At 38.7% G+C, this 21594-nt stretch overlaps 1 protein-coding gene across 4 annotated transcripts in view; it reads left to right on the top strand.

Annotated features, from left to right (window-relative positions):
- The window catches only part of LOC128690813 (fas-binding factor 1 homolog), a 209522-nt gene that overhangs the window by 163413 nt on the left and 24515 nt on the right, over positions 1-21594 (top strand). For 3 of the 4 annotated variants that reach the window (XM_070088205.1, XM_070088206.1, XM_070088204.1), the window contains 5 exons: positions 7086-7244; positions 10211-10387; positions 10753-10941; positions 11761-11812; positions 12109-12392. In XM_070088205.1, coding sequence (XP_069944306.1) covers positions 7086-7244; positions 10211-10387; positions 10753-10941; positions 11761-11812; positions 12109-12191 — 660 coding nt within the window. In that variant the 3' untranslated portion in view covers positions 12192-12392. Of the gene's footprint in view, positions 1-7085; positions 7245-10210; positions 10388-10752; positions 10942-11760; positions 11813-12108; positions 12393-21594 lie in introns of those variants that run through there. The other variant, XM_070088207.1, reaches the window with a different exon arrangement.

Raw genomic sequence — 21594 nt, 5'->3', positions numbered from 1 at the left:
TAATATGAAGTGTTCCGATTGTATGCTTGGAAGCGACCGCGGTGGCTGGCTTGTAAACACTGGCACTCACGGAACAAGTGAGGCAGGCTCAGGCCACACATGAACGCGTCTCGAACGAATCGCGTTGAGCGAGTTTTTTAGCACTAGCCGAGGCAAAGTTTTTGCGTTAAAATGTATCGCTAGGCGGATTTAACGTTATGCGATGCGTTCGTTAGGCGAGGGTCCACTGTACTTACCTGTGTCCTTTCTAAATCTAAATTTACCCAACTTAAATCCATTATTTCTGGTTCTTTCCTGGTTCGACACCCTCAGTTCTTTATTAATAATCACCTTTGTTTATGCCCATCATCCACTTATACACCTCAATGATATCTCCCCTCATTCTATGTCTCTCCAGTGAGTGGAGATTCTAGGCTCTAAGTCTATCTTCATACAGAAGATGCCTTATACAGTAAATCATTTTAGTCATTCTTCTTTGTATGCTCTCTAATGAGTCTATATCCATCCTGTAGTAAGGAGACCAAAACTGAGTGGCATAATCCAAATGAGGCCTCACTAGTGATGTATAGAGATGTAAAATAACTTTTGGACTTCTGTTACTTACACTTCTTGAAATAAATCCCAGTAATCTGCTGTCTTGGCTTTAGATTTCTGCTTACCATGACTCCCAAGTCTTTTTCACTTACTGCATGATCAAGCTCTACTTCACCTACTTTATAACTTTGAGGGTTATTTTCATTACCAAGGACTAGTACCTTAAACTTCATCTGCCATTTTTCAGACCAAGACAGTAATTTGTCCAAATCCCCCTGGAGTTCATTGGTATGCTCCTCAGAATGAATCATACAGCCTATTTTTGTATCATCAGCAAATTTGCTCATGCCACTTGTAATTCCCTCATCAAGGTCATTAATGTAAGTTTCGAACAAAAGAGGGCCTAAAACTGATCCTTGTGGAGAGCCACTAGTGACTAATTCCCATTCAAATTTGACCCCATTAATGGAAACTCTTTGCTTTCTATTGGTAAGCCATGTCTCTATCCATGCTAGAACTTTTCCTCCTATACCATGAGCTGCCACCTTTCTTAACCCTTTCGGGGTTTCGGCCGTACTAGTACAGCTTACGCGCAGGGGTTTTTGACATACTAGTACGCATAAATTCTAGCGCCGTCAAATCTAGTGAGAGAAAGCTGGTAGGCCTACATATGAAAGAATGGGTCTATGTGGTCAGTGTGTGCAGTATAAAAAAAATCCTGCAGCACACAGTGTGTAATGAGAAAAAAAAACTTTTACCGTGTTTTTGGATTAAAACAGCGACTTTGCACTGTATTTTCGTATGGTATTTATTGTTGTATTCTAGTTTTCCTGGTCTCATTTTATAGAATGGAAGACATATTACAGAAAGTGAGATGATTTTGACTGATTTTACAATGAAAAGTACCTTGAAATTGAGCTCAAATTAGCAGAAATGTTCAATTTTTACAAAAGATCAAAAGTAAACAAATCATGCCAAGTGTCTAATACACGTCTACTGGTGAGTCTAATATTCTTTCACAAGTGTGCTGATATTATTTATACTATTTCTACACTAATGCAGTAGTCTGCATAACAGTAAATCTTCTATTTTTTTGTGAGAATAAAAATTCAAAGTGGAAAGCAAAAGAATGTAGGAGGGGCATGGGAACATGACTAATGAACAGAGGAAATGTTATTTTAGTGCTAGGAATGTCTTTCTTGTTTATTCTGGACTCTATTCAGAAATTGGCATCTTTTGAAATTTGTGTGAAATTGGTAAAATTGCTAAATTCTGACCACTGTATTGGATAGTTGAAATCGGTAAATGGGTGGTTTCTTGTACTCATTCGATAGAAAAATAGATTTCTAGCAAAATAGTTATGATTTTTTTCAACTAGTACACTGGAATTGGCCGAAAATAGGGCTCAAAGTGGCCAAAATCGCCGATGCATAAACATCGTCGAGACTGCTAACTTCGCGAGAGCATATTTCCGTAAGTTTTCCATCAAATTTCATACTTTTGCTGTCATTATGATCGGGAAAATATTCTCTAACTTTTCATATGAAAAAAAAAATTTCTTTTTTTTTAAATTTAGCCGACCCTGAGAAAAAGTCTCTGAGAGGACCTGCCGACCCCCAAGGGGTTAGGAGTCTCTTGTGAGGTACTCTACTGAAGGCTTTACTGAAATGCAAATAAACATTATCATATTCTTTATTACTGTCTACTGCCTCAAATGGTTTATTGAAGAACATCAGTAAATTTGTCAGGCAGGAACGACCTCTCATGAACCCATGCTGAGATTCATTAATCAAATTATGCTCTTCAAGATGACTTCTAATAATATCAGCTATAATCGATTCAAATAATTTGCCCACTGTAGACACCAGGCTGTTTGGATGGTAATTTGATAGAATAGACCTATCCCCTGATTTGAATATAGGAACTACATTAGCTGTCTTCCACATCTCTGGCACAACACCAGTTAAGATGGACACATTAAACACGCTCGTTAATGGCTGACTAAGTTCTATCTTGCATTCTTTAAGTACCCTGGAAAACAAGGTCCTGGGGACTTATTTTGTTTCAGTTTATCTATTTGTTTGATAACCATGTCCCTCGTGACAGTATTATTCGTTAATTTGAATTCTTCAGGAACTGAATAATTGTTAATTTCTGGAATCTCATTAACGTCTTCTTGAGTAGAGAAATGTTATTTTAGTGCCAGGAATGTCTTTCTTGTTTATTCTGGACCCTATTTGGAAATTGGCATCTTTTGAAATTTGTGTGAAATTGGCAAAATTGCTAAATTCTGACCACTTTATTGGATAGTTGAAATCAGTAAATGGGTGGTTTCTTGTACTCATTCGATAGAAAAAAATGGAGTTCTAGCAAAATAGTTATGATTTTTGTCGACTAGTACATTGGAATTGGCCGAAAATAGGGCTCAAAGTGGGCAAAATCGCCGATCCATAAACATCGTCCAGACCACTAACTTCGCAGGAGCATAATTCCGTAAGTTTTCCATCAAATTTTATACTTTTGGTGTCATTATGGTTGGGAAAAGATCCTCTATCTTTTCATAAGAAAAAATATTTTTTTTTTTTTTTTTTTTTTGAAATTTGGGGGACCCTGAGAACAAGACTCTGAGAGGGCCTGTCGACCCTGAAAGGGTTAAGCCTCCTGTTAACTCATTTGGGGTCGTTATTATTTGACCTAATATCTTTTTGGGGAATATATATGCTCTGAGCTCTTTGCACATTATTAACCCTTTGACTGTTTACGCCGTATATATACGTCTTACGCGCCACTGTTTCTGACGGATTTATACGCATAAATTCAAGCGGCTTCAAATCAAGCAGGAGAAAGCTGGTAGGCCCACATGTGAGAGAATGGGTCTCCATGGTCAGTGTGCACCATATGAAAAAAAATCGGGGAGCCAGTGGTGCATTGTGGGAATGCTATTTCAGTTGTCCTTTTTCAGCATGCTTAGTGGTAAGAAATATGTGACTCCCCAGCAAATCTGGGACTCTTCTCTTCCCAAGTGATGCTCTAACACAGATGGAAGTGTCAGTGACGATCAATTTCATGATTTCGAGGAGTTTGAGACCAAAAGCAATGGAGGAGGAGGAGGAAGAAGAGGAGGAAGAAGAGGATGAGGAGGAGGAAGAGGAGGAGGAAGAGGAAGAGGATGAGGAAAAGAGGAGGAGGAGGAGGAGGAAGAGGAAGAGGAGGAGGAGGAAGAGGAGAAAAAGGAGGAAGAGGAAGAGGAGGAGAAGAGGAAGAGGAGAAGAGGAGGAGGAATAGGAAGAGGAGGAGAAGAAGAAGATGTAATAATATTGTTCCCTTGAAGCAAGAAAAAAAAAGTCCACCCCATGACAGTGACAAGATAAGGGGAGATAACATCTGATAAGAGCTGATGTTTGGTGAGCATAAACGAGGGTGGGGGAGGGTGCAGCTGATAAGAAAAGATTAGATGACCATCTCCCTCCCTTTGTTTTTGCTGGTACACAAACATTTCTGTCTGTCTATTTGTCTGTCTGCCAAGCTCCCTGTCTATCCGTCTAGCTCTGTCTCAGAGAGAGCCACAAGACTGTGTCATCATCACGTTTACTCACATCTTCAAGCTGAGTTTGGCACTTTGTCTTGATTTTTTGGGTTATCCTAGGTAATTTACAGTATGTATACTTGTATTTATGTGTACCTGTGAGACAGAGATAGACAAACAGATAGAAAGAGAGAGACAGATTGAAAGAGATAGAATGAGGGAGAAAGATAATTAGATAGAATGGAGGGGAAGCAGCATCCAACCCCATTGTTTTAACAGGCGGTAGGGGGAGTGAGTAATGAGATAATATGTCATTTTGACAGCTGCCAACTCCTGACTCAAAAAAATTATAAGCCACACACTCGCACACAAGTCAAGCTTGCTGAATGAAGATAATAGCAGTTACATGAAAGTATCTAGTGACTATATATGTGTATATATATTATAGAAATCAGAAGGAAGGAAGAATGGAAGGCAGGAATGAAGGAAGGAAGGTATTCTATTCAAGATTGATGGACTGACCACATCGGCTCAAGGTTGAGGGACTGATTACCTCATTCTCCTCCTGTTCTTCAAGTTTCTCCTATGTATGGACTGATGAAGCCTCTGTGTGGCGAAATGTTTCCTTAATAAAGATACCCAAGAGTTGCACATGTGTCTAATTTATCAACGTGTCGGTTCTGTGAACCATTCATCTACAAGGAAAAAAGTAAGGAAAGACGAAGGAAGGTAGGAAAGGAATGCAGGAAAGTAGGAAGGAAGGTAGGAAACGAATGCAGGAAGGAAGGAGTGATGACACACGACCATTTACCTAGGATAACTACAATGCCTGCACTTTAAAGGAGGGGCTTGGGATATTGGCAGTTTGGAGGGATATGTTGTGTATCTTTATACGTATATGCTTCTAAACTGTTGTATTCTGAGCACCTCTGCAAAAACAGTGATTATGTGTGAGTGTGGTGAAAGTGTTGAATGATGATGAAAGCATTTTCTTTTTGGGGATTTTCTTTCTTTTTTGGGTCACCCTGCCTCGGTGGGAGACGGCCGACTTGAAGAAAAAAAAAAAACTACATAACACAACTGCCTGCTAATACTTTGAAGAAAACTGCTCAGACAAGGTGTTTTGTCTTTGCACATAAAAAAAAAAGTCCACAAAAATGCACACACACTGGTTTTATGTGTGAGAAGTGTAAAACACCATTGTGTATGAAAACATGTTTCAGAGTTCCACAAGCTGCAGAACTTCTAGGAATATGTTCGGTGACTGTACATTGGTATATATATTATAGAACAATAGTAATAAAAAAAATTTTGTGTGGTTTTTGTAAACAAGTTTTGCAAACAATATATTGATAATTATGTTTGTGTGTTGTATACATCGAGTGTATATATGTACATTGCACCTTACTTTGGTCTCACAGGCCACGTAAGTTATGTGAAAAAATAAAATAGTGAAAAAAACAACAAGCCTTCAATTACAAGTAAACCAAAGTTTACCAGGTGAGTGGCAGTCGCCGCTGTTGCCATACATGGCTCATTTTCTGCAAACTTCACACCTCTATATCTCGGTAAGTACTGATGGCAAAATTTATTTTTTTGGACTAAAACACTCAGAAAAATAATCTTAACATTTTCATAAGAAAAAATAATTTTTTTTTCCGAATATTTTGCGACATAGAATGACAGTTTCAGAAAGGGGCCTGCGACAGTCAAAGGGTTAAGAAAAAATTCATAATCGCAGATCCCTTCATAATCGTAAGTATGATCATCAATAAAATTATTAGCTGGATTACCCCAATCTAGATTAGACAGGTGTTCCTTAATCCATTATAATTGGCAGAAGGAAAATCAGGGACTTTTACCATATTATCATTATTCTCATATTCCCAGCTAATGCTAAAAGTGATGGATTTGTGATCACTAGCACCAAGCTCTTCAGCGATCTCCAGATTATTTATGAGACTAGGTCGAGCAAATTATTACCTTCATAAAGATTACCCTGCTCACACTCCAACAGCACATCAAGTCCTAAAAACCATTTGTCTCCTTTCGCTCCTATCTAACACGCTCATGCATGATTGCTGGAAGTCCAAGCCCCTCGCACACAAAACCTTCTTTCCTAGGCCGATCGCTACCCCACCTTCCCTCCACTACAGATTTATACACTCTCAAAGTCATTTTATTTTGTTCCATCCTCTCTATATGTCTGAACCACCTCAACAACCTCTCCTCAGCCCTCTAGATAATAGTTTGGTAATCCTGCACCTCCTCTTAATTTCCAAACTATGAATTCTCTGCATTATATTCATACCACACATTGCCCTCAGACACGACATCTCCACTGCCTCCAGCCTTCTCCTTGTTGCAACATTCACCATCCATGCTTCACACCCACATAAGAGCATTAGTATAACTATACTCTCATACATTACCCAGTTTCCTTCCATGGACATAGTTCTTTGTCTCCACAGACTTCTCAGTGCACCACTCACCTTTTTTCCCCACGTCAGTTCTTTGATTCACCTTGTCTTTGATTGACCCATCTGCTGACACGTCCACTCCTAAATAATGGAATACATTCACCTCCTTCATATTCTCTCCCTCCAATCTGATATCCAATCTTTCGTTCCCTAATTTTTTTTATCTTCATCACCTTACTCTTTCCTATAGTATTCATTTTCAGTTTTCTTCTTGAACATACCCTACCAAACTTATCCACCAACCTCTGCAACTTCTTTTCAGAATCTCCCAAAAGCAGTGTCATCAGCAAAGAGCAATTGTGACAACTCCCGCTTTGTGTTAGATTATTTATCTTTTAACCCCCAAACCTCTCGCTAAATCCTGAGCATTCACTTCTCTTTAATAAAACTGTATTACAGTATAAGCACCATATTGACATCTTGAGAAATCCTTAAACTTGGTGATGAGCAAATTTTTTTTTTATAATGATTGTTACTAGTTTGGTTAAAAAATAATTATCAGATAACTAGTTGCACATTAAAATCCTATTTTATTTTCATACCAGACTCAAATGGATGTAGCTGCTGAGATGAATGCATTAAAAGAAGAGCACCGTTGCTTGCGAGAGAAGATAACAGCTGTAAATTGCCATGAACAACAGTTAAATGAAGAGGAAGCAAGAGTAGAACAGCTAAAACTACAACTAGAACAAGAGAAGGCAAAGGTGAGAGTAGAAATATTTACTTAAATTATGAAAAACATTGTGATTGAGATATACAGTAGGGCCCCACTTATTCGTTAGGTTAGGTTCCAGGTTACTGCTGGAAAGCAGACTTCGCCGGAAAGCAGAACTCCATTTGTTTTCCATTTATAAATGCATATAAATGACAGATAACAAGTTTACACTAACATATATTAAGTTAGTAATAGAACTAGGCATTAAAAAGTAAAATACACACACAGTACACTCATTATTTACCTCAAAATATTTGTAGTCTTAATGTAGGGCAAAAGGTGAGTAGTATTTACTCTAAGAAGTCAGGTGTGGTAGCCCTCTTGGCCACCCCACCCACACATACTATATTACGATGCTTAAAGCTCCCTAGAGCGATAAAATGCATATACAGTACATGCATTACTTACCTTAAAATATTTGTAGTCTTAATGGTCTTAATGGAGGGCGAGAGGTGAAAAGTATTTATTTGTAGAAAGCCGTGTGGGAGGTATGGCATCCTGCCTGGCCACTTACACCTACTACGACATTAAGCTCCCTTGAGCAATAAAATGCACATATAGTACACTCATTAATTACCTTAAAATATTTGTAGTCTTAATGTAGATTGAGAGGCGAGTTTTGTTTGTATGAAGTAAGGTTGGGAAGTATGGATAGCCAGGAAGGGCAGCCCTCACCACCCCACCCACCCACACATAAGGTAAACAAACCAGATGAACGCGTCTGGTTTTTGCCACAAGTCCTACAAGTTGCCTAGCTACCACAAGTTGCCTGGCTACCACAAGTCCTACAAGTTGCCTGGCTACCACAAGTCCTACAAGTTGCCTGGCTACCACAAGTCCTACAAGTTGCCTAGCTACCATAAGTTGCCTGGCTACCACAAGTCCTACAAATTGCCTAGCTACCACAAGTCCTTCAAGTTGCCAGGCTACCACAAGTCCTACAAGTTGCCAGGCTACCACAAGTCCTACAAGTTGCCTGGCTACCACAAGTCCTTCAAGTTGCCTAGCTACCACAAGTCCTTCAAGTCACCTGGCTACCACATCTCATATTTATGTTAATTTATTCTACTGTGGGGTGTATTTAGATGGATTAAGCAAAATGTCTATATTAATGTTTTATACGATATTTAATGCTCCTTAGAGATTATTGTTATTATTATCATCATTAATATGGCATCTTCAAGACTAATAAGACACTCTTAGTGATTTAAATGTGTACCTGCATGCCAGCACAGTGTGTAAGTTGACTTAGGTACAGGTACACATAAGTATAATTATCAGTTATAATAATAATGTCCTAGGTAGTAGGTTGGTAAACAGCAACCGCCTAGGGAGGTACTACCGTCCTGCCAAGTGAGTGTAAAACGGAAACCTGTAATTGTTTTACATGATGGTAGGATCGCTGGTGTCTTTTTTCTGTCTTATAAACATGCAAGATTTCCGGTACGTCTTGCTACTTCTACTTACACTTAGGTCACACTATACATACAAGTACAAGCATATATATACACACCCCTCTGGGTTTTCTTCTATTTTCTTTCTAGCTCTTGTTCCATACACAAATAACCCGCACATAAAAGAGAGAAGCTTACGACGACGTTTCGGTCCGACTTGGACCATTGACAAAGTCAATGGTCCAAGTCGGACCGAAACGTCGTCGTAAGCTTCTCTCTTTTATGTGCGGGTTATTTGTGTATTGTTCCAGTCACGGTATTGTGCCTTTTTGTTATTTATTTAGCTCTTGTTCTTTTCCTCTTACCTCCATGGGGAAGTGGAACAGAATTCTTCTTCCGTAAGCCGTGCATGTTGTAAGAGGCGACTAAAATGCTGGGAGCAAGGGGCTAGTAACCTCTTCTCCTGTATATATTACTAAATGTAAAAGGAGAAACTTTTGTTTTTCCTTTTGGGCCACCCCGCCTCGGTGGGATACGGCCGGTGTGTTGAAAGAAAGAAGACTTCTGTTCTGACTTGGTGAAAGGATAATATAAGTCAAAAGTTTTTCTGCTGTGTTTATTTTGCTCCCTTTACACCCAGGATAACAGGCCTTTGGAAGTGGTACATTGAAAGAAGAATAATAATGTAGGTATGTAGTCTGCCTGGGCTACATAGCTACATGATATTTAATGTGGCCCAGAGCCATATTATTACCATCGACATACCATGTTCACTGAGTTTATTTCTAACAACTACCTTTAGATGTCATCATAAACAAAGGGAGAAGTAATGAATAATTCATGCCGAGAATTGTAAACAAAAGTGTTACGTATTAAGGGGAGTGACGTAATGTTTTCCCTCTGCCCGGCTACCACACCTCCATAGTATATAAAAAAAATGTTTGTGTGTTATGTAACGTGTTTCTTATATAATTTTGAAGAAAATGTAATATAGATGGATTAATGAAAATGTCTATATTAACGTAAAATTAGACACTTAATGTGCCCAAGAGAGATTATTATTAGTATTACGTAATGTTTTCCCTCCATAACATATAAACAGCATGTTTATAGGCTATGTTATGTGTTTCTTATATAATTTTGAAGAAAATATCATAGATGGATTAATGAAAATGTTTACAGTGACAAAATTAGACATTTAACCTGCCCAAGGGTGATTATTATTACATAATGGAGAATGTAATCAAAGCAGGTGGCCCATGCCATATTTGAAAGACCACTTGCTGTATAGAAAGTTTTGGTCATAATTTGAAGTCGCCGTATTAGCGGAATGCCCTAAGGCAAAACACTGAAAAGCGGGGCCCTACTGTACTGTATTGTAGTTTATTACGCTTCTTGCTACCCCTCTACCCTAGCACTATCCCCTGCCCTGCTGTGCTGTATGACCCTTGTAGGTTTAGCGCCTCTTTTTTATCATAATAATGTAGTGTATTTCAAAATTAGTTTATACAGTAAACTGTGTATGTCATAATCAAATATCTAATATAAATTTACTTGGCAGCTAAAACTGAACCAAGATATTCTTGTTCAAGAAAAGATGTTCATGGCCCAGACTCAAAAAGAAATTGAGGAAACAAGAAAAGAAGTTGATGTTATTCGTCATGAGCAGGAGATCAAATTTAATCAGATTACTTCACAGACCCGAGCTCTTCACATGCACCAAGAAAGAATAGAAAATGTAACTATTCTTTACATCAATAAGACATAAGTTAAATAACAAATATGTGGGTTATTTGTTGGGCTTCAGTCTGGTAAACTGGTTTTTCTAAATTCCTTCATAAGTATAACCTTGCTCACACTCCAACAACACGTCATTAGAAGCCACTTGTCTCCATTGTGATCTAACATGTTCGCATAAACCTTCTGTTTAGAAAAATGTGCTTTCAGATTCCCCCTTTCCCCCAATTTGTCCTACATGGGAAATAAAATGTTGGGACTTACCACAGTTAAATGGTTAAGAGTTCATTATCTCAAATGAAAACTAAATTTAGTTTTAAATTTTCACAGTGTTAACAATATAGTAAAAGTAAGTTTATTTTACAGGAGAACTTGAAATTAGAACAGTTAAAGGAAGAAGTGATTCGTTTATCAAAATTAGGCTTATGTGCCACTTGCCGGACAAAAGGAGCTGGAGAATTCCTGCTGGAAAGGTTAAAACCACAAAATGGACGTCTCCCAGGGGATGGTGGAGAAGGACATATCAGTAGCTCTCTAAAAGTGGAGAATCATAATGTAAGATTCTGCATGTTAATTATACCATTTGGAAATTATGTACAGCACCCATAAGTTAAAAATTAATTTAAGAAATATTAACAGTAAAACCTTGATTTATCAGACTAATAGGGAGACAGGATATCTGCTAATCCTGATTGTCCATTAAAGTTAAATAATGAGTGTGTTTTGCCATGATTGTAACAACAGAAGACATTTCTGTAACCAACAGACTTTGCCATTATTTGTGAATCAATTTACCCAGCAAATCATATCAATAACAGGCAATTTTGTAATAAATGAACTTTGTCAGTTTTTTTCCAAAATCAATTACTCAGTGGATCATAACAATAACAAACAGTTTCAGAAACAATGGGCTTTGTTGTTTCCAGAATCCACTTACCCAGTGGATGTTTTCTGTTAAATCAAAGTTTTACTAGATTTAACTTGCAGTGCCCAAAATTCACACTGACTAAATGTTAAACATTTTCTCCAAAACCTAGTTACCTTATATCACCTTTGATATACCTTTGAAGAGTTTCAAGAGATAATCTACTCTGAGCCTGGCCATGGGCCAGGCTCATCTGGTGCTTGCCTGGTCAACCAGGCTGTTGCTGCTGAAGGCCTGCTGCCCCACATATCCATCACAGCTTGGTTGATCTGGCACCTGGTGAAGATACTTGTCTAGTTTCCTCTTGAAGGCTTCTACACTTGTCCCAGCCATGTTTCTGATATAGTCTGGGACCCTGGATGTTGATACAGTGTTCCCTTATTGTCCCCACTGCACCTCTGCTCCTCCCTGGGTTTATTTTACATTTCCTCCCTTATCTCTCACTCCAGTATGTTATGGCAGTGTGCAGATTTGGGACCAGGCCCTCGAGTATTTTTCCAGGTACATATATATTTTCATGTATCTCTCTCTCTCCTCCACTCCAGTGAATACATAACGACTGGGTTGACTATAATAGTGGTAGGTTTTCTGCCGTTTCTTAAAACAATGAGCTTTCATATTGGCCACCAAATTTAATGGAATGACATAGTGGCTCTCATGTAACATTACTAATTTATATTCCAAATTCTCAGAAATGCTCTCATTTAAACTTGCATTTTATGAAATACTTTGAGAATAACAGAAGACAATCATTCAGATAAGTGCATCTGGGAAAACCTTAAAAAATCTCTTTGTAGGTAATACCAAACTACCATTTGCCCTCAAGATCTGCGAGTTCTGCTTCCAGTGCTGGCTGGGCTCAGATATTTATGAGACCTAAAAGGTTGCACAAGGTATCATGTCATTTTCTGTTAGATGGACCCAACAACAGCATTTGAGTATAGAGGGCAGCAAGTGCCTGAACAGCATCCTTTTTTTTTTTTAAACAATCTGTACCCAAAACTTTTGTGTAATTCATTCCTGCTGATTGTGAGGAAAGTACAAGAATGTAGCTACTCTACAAGAGAATTTTGAATGTAGCTGTTTAAGAAATCAGATCAACCAAAAGACCAAAATGGAATTTTAGTGATTATTTAGAACAATTCCAAATAATTTTATGCATATAGAGTACATAACAATACAAAAATAGTGTATGACTTAACACAACCCTTTTGCGGTCAGTGCCATAGAACTACAGTTTTGAGGTCAGAGTCTGTGCTGTAGAAATATATAATGAGCTCAGCTCATTCAGATAAGCTGTGAACAGTAAATTTTCGCCTGGATATGAGCGAATGGGTCTATATGGCGAGTGCACACCACATAAAAAAAAAAACCTGCATCATGCAGTGCTTGATGGAAAAAAAAAATTGACTGTGTATAGTTTAAAATAACTACTTCACGGTGTATTTTTGGATGGTATTTATAGTTTTAATCTTGGTTTCATTTGATAGAACAAAAGATATATTACAGAAATAGAAATGATTTTGACTGGTTTCAAGACTGGAAGTAGCTTGAAATTGAGCTCAAAGAAGTGGAAATACAGTGGACCCCCGCATAACGATCACCTCCGAATGCGACCAATTATGTAAGTGTATTTATGTAAGTGCGTTTGTACGTGTATGTTTGGGGGTCTGAAATGGACTAATCTACTTCACAATATTCCTTAGGGGAACAAATTCGGTCAGTACTGGCACCTGAACATACTTCTGGAGAGAAAAAATATCGTTAACCGGGGGTCCACTGTATTAAATTTTTGCCAATATTCCAGAGGGCACAAATCATGTCATTCGTCCAGTACCTGATATGGCCCCATCTAATTTGCATTTACAAATATGCTGACATTATTTATACAATTATTACAATAATGCAGTAGTCTGCATAACAAATCTATTTTTTATGTGACTAAAAATTCAAAATGGAAATAAATTGTAATAATGTAGGAAAGCCCTGGGGACATTACTGTTGAACAAAGGAAATGTCTTAGTCCCAGGAATATCTACATTCTGGAACCTATTTTTAAATTGGCATTTCTTAATTTTGTACGAATTTGGCTAGATTACTGATTTCTGATCACTTTATTGGGTATTTGAAATAGTTAAAGGGATGGTTTCATGTGTTCAGTCAGTATAATGGAAGGATACTAGTGAAATAGCTAAGAGTTTGGTTGACCGGAACAATGAAATTGACCTAAAACAGGACCCAAAATGGGCGAAATTGCCAGGGCACAAATATCACCAAGACTGCTAACTTTGTGAAAGCATAATTTTACCTTTGGTGTCATTACCTTCGGGAAAAGATTCTCTAGTATTTCATAAAATATAGTGGACGCATCGCGTTACAGTAAATCCGCCATACGAAGCATTTGAACGCAAAAATTTTGCCTCGCCTCACGATAAAAAAACTTGCCTTACGTGATTCGTCCGGGACGCGTCCCACGTGTGGCCTCAGCTGCCCCGTGGGTGCCAGTGTTTACAAGCCAGCCAGTGAGGTCGCATCTAAGCATACATTCGGTACATATCATATTATCACAGTGTTTTCAGTGCTTGTAACTGCAAAATAAGTCACCATGGGCCCCAAGAAAGCTTCTAGTGCCAACCCTGTGGTAAAAAGGGTGAAAATTATTATGGAAATGAAGAAAGAGATAATTGCAAAGTATGAAAGGAGTGTGTGTCTCGGAGCTGGCCAGGTTGTATACAAAACCTCAATCAACCATCGCTACTATCTTGGCCAACAAAAGGCAATCAAGGAAGCTGCTCTTGCAAAAGGTGCAAGTTTGTTTTCGAAACAGAGATCGCAAGTGATAGAAGATGTTGAGAGACTGTTATTGGTGTGGATAAACGAAAAACAGATAGCAGGAGATAGCATCTCTCAAGTGAAAAAGATAGGAAGTTGCATGACAATTTAATTAGAAAAATGCCTGCAACTAGTGGTGATGTGAGTGAATTTAAGGCCAGCAAAGGTTGGTTTGAGAGATTTAAGAATCGTAGTGGCATACATAGTGATATAAGGCATGGTGAGGCTGCCAGTTCAGACCAAAAACCGACTGAAAAATATGTGAAGGAATTCAAGGAGTACATAGACAGTGAAGAATTGAAACTTGAACAAGTGTTTAATTGTGACAAAACAGGCCTGTTTTGAAAGAAAATGCCAAGCAGGACCTACATTACTCAGGAGGAAAAGGCACTCCCAGGACATAAGCCTATGAAAGACAGGCTTACTCTTTTGATGTGTTCTATTGCTAGTGGTGATTGCAAAGTGAAGCCTTTATTGGTGTATCACTCTGAAACTCCCAGAGCGTTCAGGCAAAACAATGTCCTCAAGGCTAATTTGTGTGTGTTGTGGAGAGCAAACAGTAAGGCATGGGTAACTAGGGACTTTTTCTATGACTGGTTACACCATGCATTTGCCCCCACTGTGAAAAATTACCTAATGGAAAAGAAATTGGACCTTAAGTGCCTCCTGGTATTAGACAATGCTCCTGGTCATCCTTCAGACTTGGCAGAGCGACTTTCTGGGGATAGCTTCATTAAGGTCAAGTTTTTGCCTACTAATACCACTCCTCTCCTGCAGCCTATGGACCAGCAGGTCATTTCAAACTTCAGAAAACTCTACACAAAAGCTATGTTTCAAGAGTGCTTTGAAGTGACCTCAGACACTCGATTGACTCTAAGAGAGTTTTGGAAAGATCACTTTAGTATCCTCTGTTGTGTAAACCTTATAGGTAAGGCTTGGGAGGGAGTGACTAAGAGGACCTTGAACTCTGCTTGTAAGAAACTGTGTAGAAGAAAGGGATTTTGAAGGGTTTGGGGCTAACCCTGAGAAGCATATGCCAGTTGTGGAATCCATTGTGGCATTGGGGAAGTCCTTGGGGTTGGAGGTTAGTGGGGAGGATGTGGAAGAGCTTTTGGAGGAGGACAGTGAAGAACTAACCACTGATGAGCTGCAAGATCATCTTCAACAGCAAGAGGCCAGACCTGAGGAAACTGCTTCAGAGGAGGGGGGAGAGAAATTGAGGAAGTTGCCTACTTCAAAGATTAAGGAAATGTGTGCAAAGTGGGTTGAACTGCAAACCTTTACGGATAAAAATCACCCTGACACAGCTACTGCAAGCCGTGTTAGCAACCTGTGCAATGAGAATGTTATGGCCCATTTTAGGAAAGTCTTAAAGGAACGGGAGGTACATAGCTCTATGGACAGAATTGTTGTGCGACAGAGATCCAGTGACTCTCAAGCTGGTCCTAGTGCCATTAAAAGAAGAAGGGAAGTAACCCCAGAAAAGAACTTGCTACCTCAAGTCCTCATGGAATGGGATTTCCCTTCTAAACAATAACTTCCACACTCTCCCCTCCTCCCATCCCATCACGCATCACCAGATCTTCAATAAAGGTAAGTGTCATGTATTCTATTCTTAGTAGAGTAGTAATTGTGCATGTCTTCTTCAGTTTGTGTGTATTAAAATTAATATTTCATGTGATAAAAAAGTTTTTTTTTTCATACTTTGGGGTGTATGGAACGGATTAATTTGATTTCCATTATTTCTTATGGTGAAAATTAATTCGGCTAACGATAATTTCAGCTTACAATGAGCTCTCAGGAACATATTAATATCGTAAGGTGGGGGTCCACTGTATATATATACAGTGCTCATCATGGCATTAACCCCTAAATGGTCCAAACATATACAGTGGTCCCTTGTTTATCATCGTTAATCTGTTCTTGGAAGTGCGACGATTATCGAAATAGACGATTTTCGAATCAATTTTCCCCATGAGAAATAATGTAAATACAATTAATCTGTTCCTGACACCCAGAAGTATTAAAACAAAAATGTTTTTTACATGAAATATAGATGTAGTACATAAACAATACAATGGAACATTAACAGCATAACACTTGCCTTTATTGGTGATTCTTCAAAGTGTATGGGAGACTGGAGGAGGAGAGAGATTGGATTAGTTACTGTTTGGAAAGGAAATCCCCTTCCATCAACACCTCAGGTACCAAGTCCTTTTCTGGAGTTACATAATTCTCTTCTCCATTTCTTAATGCCACTAGGACCAGCTTGAGAGTCACTGGAGTTCTGTCTCACAAAAAAAAGTGTCCAGAGAGCTCTGTTTCTGGCGTCTCTTTAAAACTTCCCTAAAATGGGCCAAGACTCTGTCACTGTACAAGTTGATATGGCTTGCAACATCCTTCTCAGGGTGATGTTTCTCCATAAATCTTTCCATCCTACCCCACATTTCAAAAATCTCTTTAATTTCTGAAGAAGGCACCTTCTTCCATCTCTCTTCCTCCTCCTCTGCAGCAAGATTCTGAGCTGCAATCTGTTGCTGTTCCTGCTGAAGCTCTTGCAGCTCCTCAGTGGTTAGCTCTTCATTGTGGTCCTCTTCCAACTCTTCCACATCCTCCAGACTCACATCCAACCCCATGGAACTCCCAAATGCCACAATAGATTTCACAACTGACTCAGGGTCAGCCAAAAACCCTTCAAAATCCCTCTTGTGGACACAGCCCGGATATCCGTCGAGTTGATTGAAGAATAGTGTTCTTTGAAGAATGTCGCACTACACTCTGTTGGATCGCAACACTTGTTGTTACACTGTTCATCAATAATTGTTCACACAATATCACTAAGAAGTTGATCACACTTCTCTGTAAGTGTTTATCGTGTTTTGTGAGGCACTTTGTTCACACTAACGCACAGATCGTTCTTTGTTGGTTATCCTGGCGTCAGTGTCACTCTCAGTAGAGTCAAAAGTAATCTGAAGACGTCACAGCGCCCCACGCCGTTACTGCCCCCAGCACAAAGGAAAAGCTGACCTAGTACTTTTTGCTTCCTTGCCACTTCCTCGATGAAGCAAAGCAGAATGTTTGATTCTTGCTGTCTTAAGCATAGACAACAATATACACTATCTTTACCATGATAATAAAGTGGGAGCAGGATTTTCCTTAATTGTCCTGCTAAGCTAAGAGATGGACTGTCTCTTATTAAACTACACTTTGCAACACTTGACCGCACGGAGCATACTGGTACTACATCTGGGATCAATTACTCGCTGTAGCAGTAAACAAGATATTTGCCCCTTCTGAGAGAGCTGGGCCCCTCAGGGCTGAAAGGGGCTGAAGGGGGCTGATACCCCCTCCTGGAGAAAATTTCTCCACACTGGGGGGTGGCGGAGGTTCGTTGCAGGTGAACCATTCATCACTTAACATTAATTTGATTTTCTCACTCGCCACCACTGCTGCTTGTCTTTTCTGAACAGCTTTAGTCTGTGTGGTTTCTGGAGAATCACTAATTTTGTTTTCAACACTGTGTAATTCTAACGGCACTAGTTTATTTATTGTCTGCTTATTCACTACACCTTTGCTTAAAACATCAACTGTCCTGATGATTCCATTTGCATCAGGATATATGGTCACAATTTTTCCAAGTGGCCATTGGGACCTCGGACCATCATTGTCAATAATCACTATGTCACCAGGTCTTAAGGACTTATGATTTTCAGGAACACCAGCTCCATAGAAGTGTTCTCTCAATGAGGTGAGATAGTCTTCTCGCCAAATTTTCTCCCAACGTTCAATCACTTTATTAAGGGGTTTGAATTTACATCTGAGTTGCTCAGGTTCGAAATAAGTAGGATCCTCTATGATTTCTTTATCATTCATGGGAGGAACAGGTTCAAGCCTTCTGCCATTGAGTAAATGAGATGGACTTAACACTTCTAAATTGTCCAGATCATCGGTAACATAAGTTAGAGGTCTGTTGTTGACTCTATTTTCTATTTCAGTCACAACTGTACGGAATTCTTCTAAGTCGATTCTTTGACGATGAAGAGTCTTCCTTAAGCAACGTTTTACAATGCCGATAATTCTTTCATAAAATCCGCCGTGCCATGGAGATTTAGGAGGAATGTATCTCCAACGACAACTGTATTGATTCAGCATCTGTTGTACTTCTGGTTGATCAAAGATCTTGCTTATATAAGCAGCACCAGCAACAAAGTTCGTTGCATTATCTGAAATCATCAGTCTGGGACATGCCCTTCTGGCTGCAAACCTTCTGAATAATTTGATAAAGGTTTCAGCAGACATGTCAGTGGCTACTTCTAGATGTACTGCTCTAGTTGTAGCACAAGTGAACAAACAGATGTACACCTTGATGGGAACTTTGTCAACTGGTTTGGTTAAAATTATTGGTCCAGTGTAATCTACACCTGTCACCTCAAATGGAGTGATATGACAAACTCTTTCAGAGGGATATGGAGGTGGGCCTGGATACTGACATACTCGCATATCGTAGTGACGACAAGTAATACAGTCCTTTATTTGTTTTTTCACACTTTGTCTACCTTGAGGTATCCAGTAGGATTGCCGTATATGACAAAGTGTGTCAGCTACCCCACCATGTAACACATTACTGTGGGCATTTTGAACAATCAGTTTTGTTAGCCAATGATTCTTGGGGATCAATATTGGATGTATGGCTTCTTTAGGTAGTGAAGAATTATGAATTCTTCCTCGACATCTTATAATCTTTTCTGAGTCGAGATAAAGTCCTAAAGAATTAATCATGACAGGTTTCTTTGGGGATTTATCGTGTGTTTCCAGAAATTTATATTCTAGAGAGAAAACATCTTTCTGTATTAGTTTCACCCAGTATTTAACCCTTTGAGGGTCGACAGGCCCTCTCCGAAACTCGTTCTCAGGGTCGGCCAAATTTAAAAAAAAAAAAAATTATTTTCTCTTATGAAAAGATAGAGAATCTTTTCCCGATCATAAAGACATCAAAAGTTTGAAATTTGATAGAAAACTTACGGAATTATGCTATCGCAAAGTTAGCGGTCTCAGCGATGTTTACGCATCGGCGATTTTGCCCACTTTGAGCCCCATTTTCGGCCAATTTCACTGTACTAGTCGACAAAAAACATGAATATTTCGCTAGAACTCCATTTTTTCTATCGAATGAGTGCAAGAAACCACCCATTTATGAAATTCAACTATCCAGTACAGTGGTCAGAATTTAGCAATTTTGCCAATTTCACACAAATTTCAAAAGATGCCAATTTCGGAATAGGGTCCAGAATAAACAAGAAAGACATTCCTGGCACTAAAATGACATTTCCTCTAGTCATTAGTCACGTCTCAAGGCCCCTCTTATATTCTTTTGCTTTCCACTTTGAATTTTTATTCTCACAAAAAATATAAGATTTACTGTTATGCAGACTACTGCATTAGTGTAAAAAATGGTATAAATATTATTGGTGCACTTGTGAAAGAATATTAGACTCACCAGTTGACGTGTATTGCACGCTTGGCACGATTTGTTTACTTTTGAAGTTTGGTAAAAATCGAACATTTCTGCTACTTTGAGCTCAATTTCAAGGCACCTTTCATTGTAAAACCAGTCAAAATCATCTCAATTTCTGTAATATGTCTTCCATTCTATAAAATGAGACCAAAAAAACTAGAATACAACAATAAATACCATACGAAAATACACTGCAAAGTCGCTGATTTATTCCAAAAAAATGGTCAAAGTTTTTTTTTCTCATTATGCACTGTGTGCTGCAGGATTTTTTTTAGACTGTGCACACTGACCACATAGACCCATTCTTTCATATGAAGCCCTACCAGCTTTCTCCCACTAGATTTGAGGCCGCTAGAATTTATGAGTACTAGTACGTCAAAATTATTATTATTATTATAATCAAAAAGAAGCGCTAAGCCACAAGGGCTATACAGCAGTACGTCAAAAACCCCTATGCGTAAGACGTACTAGTACGACGAAAACCCTCAAAGGGTTAATGGGTTCAAGATATTCATAATCAGGTTTTATTCCTTTAATGAATTTAAAGGCAAGAGTTGTAACTCTTAAGAGTTTACCCAAAGATGAGTATTTAGATCCATCAATGACTATTTCTGTTGTGTCTGCAGTATTTACACAACTTACTTCTGCTGTGTTCAAGCAGACTGTTTCTTCTGGCATAATGTGAGCCTTTTGCTGAGGCCAGTTATTTTCATTAGAGAGCCAGTTCGGTCCGTGGAGCCATAATTTATTATCCACAAATTTCTTGAGTGGGACACCACGTGACAACATGTCAGCTGGATTCTCTTGGGTAGAGACATGGAGAAAGAGATAATCTCTCTGCATCTCTTTTATTTCTGCTACTCTGTTCTGTACATAGACCAACTTACTCTTATTATTTCTTAACCACTGGAGAACTGCTTCATTATCACTCCAGATCACGGTTTTTTCAATAGTGAGGTGATCAAGTACTTTGTTGAGATAGACAGCTAATTTTGTACCTACATAGAGTGCTGTCAGTTCCAGTTGTGGTACTGTTCTGACCTTCAAGGGTGCTACCCTGGCTTTTGAAGTAATTAGCGTACTTCCTTCAGCATTACTTATTTAAGCTACAGCGCCATAACCTCTGGTTGACGCATCACAGAACACATGTAATGTGTAATTGTTTCCCTCTTGACCTATTTGTCTGGGAAATTTAATCTGATGAAGTTGCTTAAACTCCCTGGATATTTCATCCCATCCTTAACTCATTTCTAGAGGCAAGTTCTCATCCCATCCAATTTTGAGCTTCCATGCATCTTGCATAAGCATTTTACCCTTTATGGTAATTGGTGAGACGAGTCCTAGAGGATCAAAACACTGTGATACCTCTGACAGTAAACTACGTTTAGTGAGTGTACTGCATGATTTATTGTTTATCTTTTTGAGACTCAAAGTATCTTCCTCTGTGTTCCAATTAAGTCCCAGCATATTGTTGCAATCAGGAATTTCAGCTTCAGGGAAATCTTCTTTGATAAGTTCCCTTAATTGCTTTGAATTTGTATTCCACATCCTTAGAGGCATATTTGCTTCTTTCATCTCCTTGTTAGCTTCTCTGTATAAGAATTTCAAATCCTCCTCTTTATTTACAGTGCCTTGAAGATTGTCCACATAGAAACTTTTCTTTAAGATTTCTTTGAAGGGACTTTCAGACTTCTTCAAATGTGTATTTAGAGTAGCTTCTAGTAAGAATGGAGAGGATGTTGCACCAAATAATACTGATTTGAAACGATAAGTTTTCACAGGACTTTGAGGATCATGTGGATTTTCAGGCCACAAGAATCAAGTATAATCTCTATCTATTTCTTGTAGTCCTACTCTTAAGAAAGCTTTGGAAATATCAGCCATGTAGGCATATGGGTTTGTGCGAAATTTCATAAGCACGTCTCCAAGCTTCTCA

The sequence above is a fragment of the Cherax quadricarinatus genome, chromosome 24, assembly GCF_038502225.1.
Source record: "Cherax quadricarinatus isolate ZL_2023a chromosome 24, ASM3850222v1, whole genome shotgun sequence".
Classification (NCBI taxonomy): domain Eukaryota; kingdom Metazoa; phylum Arthropoda; class Malacostraca; order Decapoda; family Parastacidae; genus Cherax; species Cherax quadricarinatus.
Note: the sequence above shows the minus strand (reverse complement) of the source record. Positions and strands in the feature narration are given on the sequence as shown.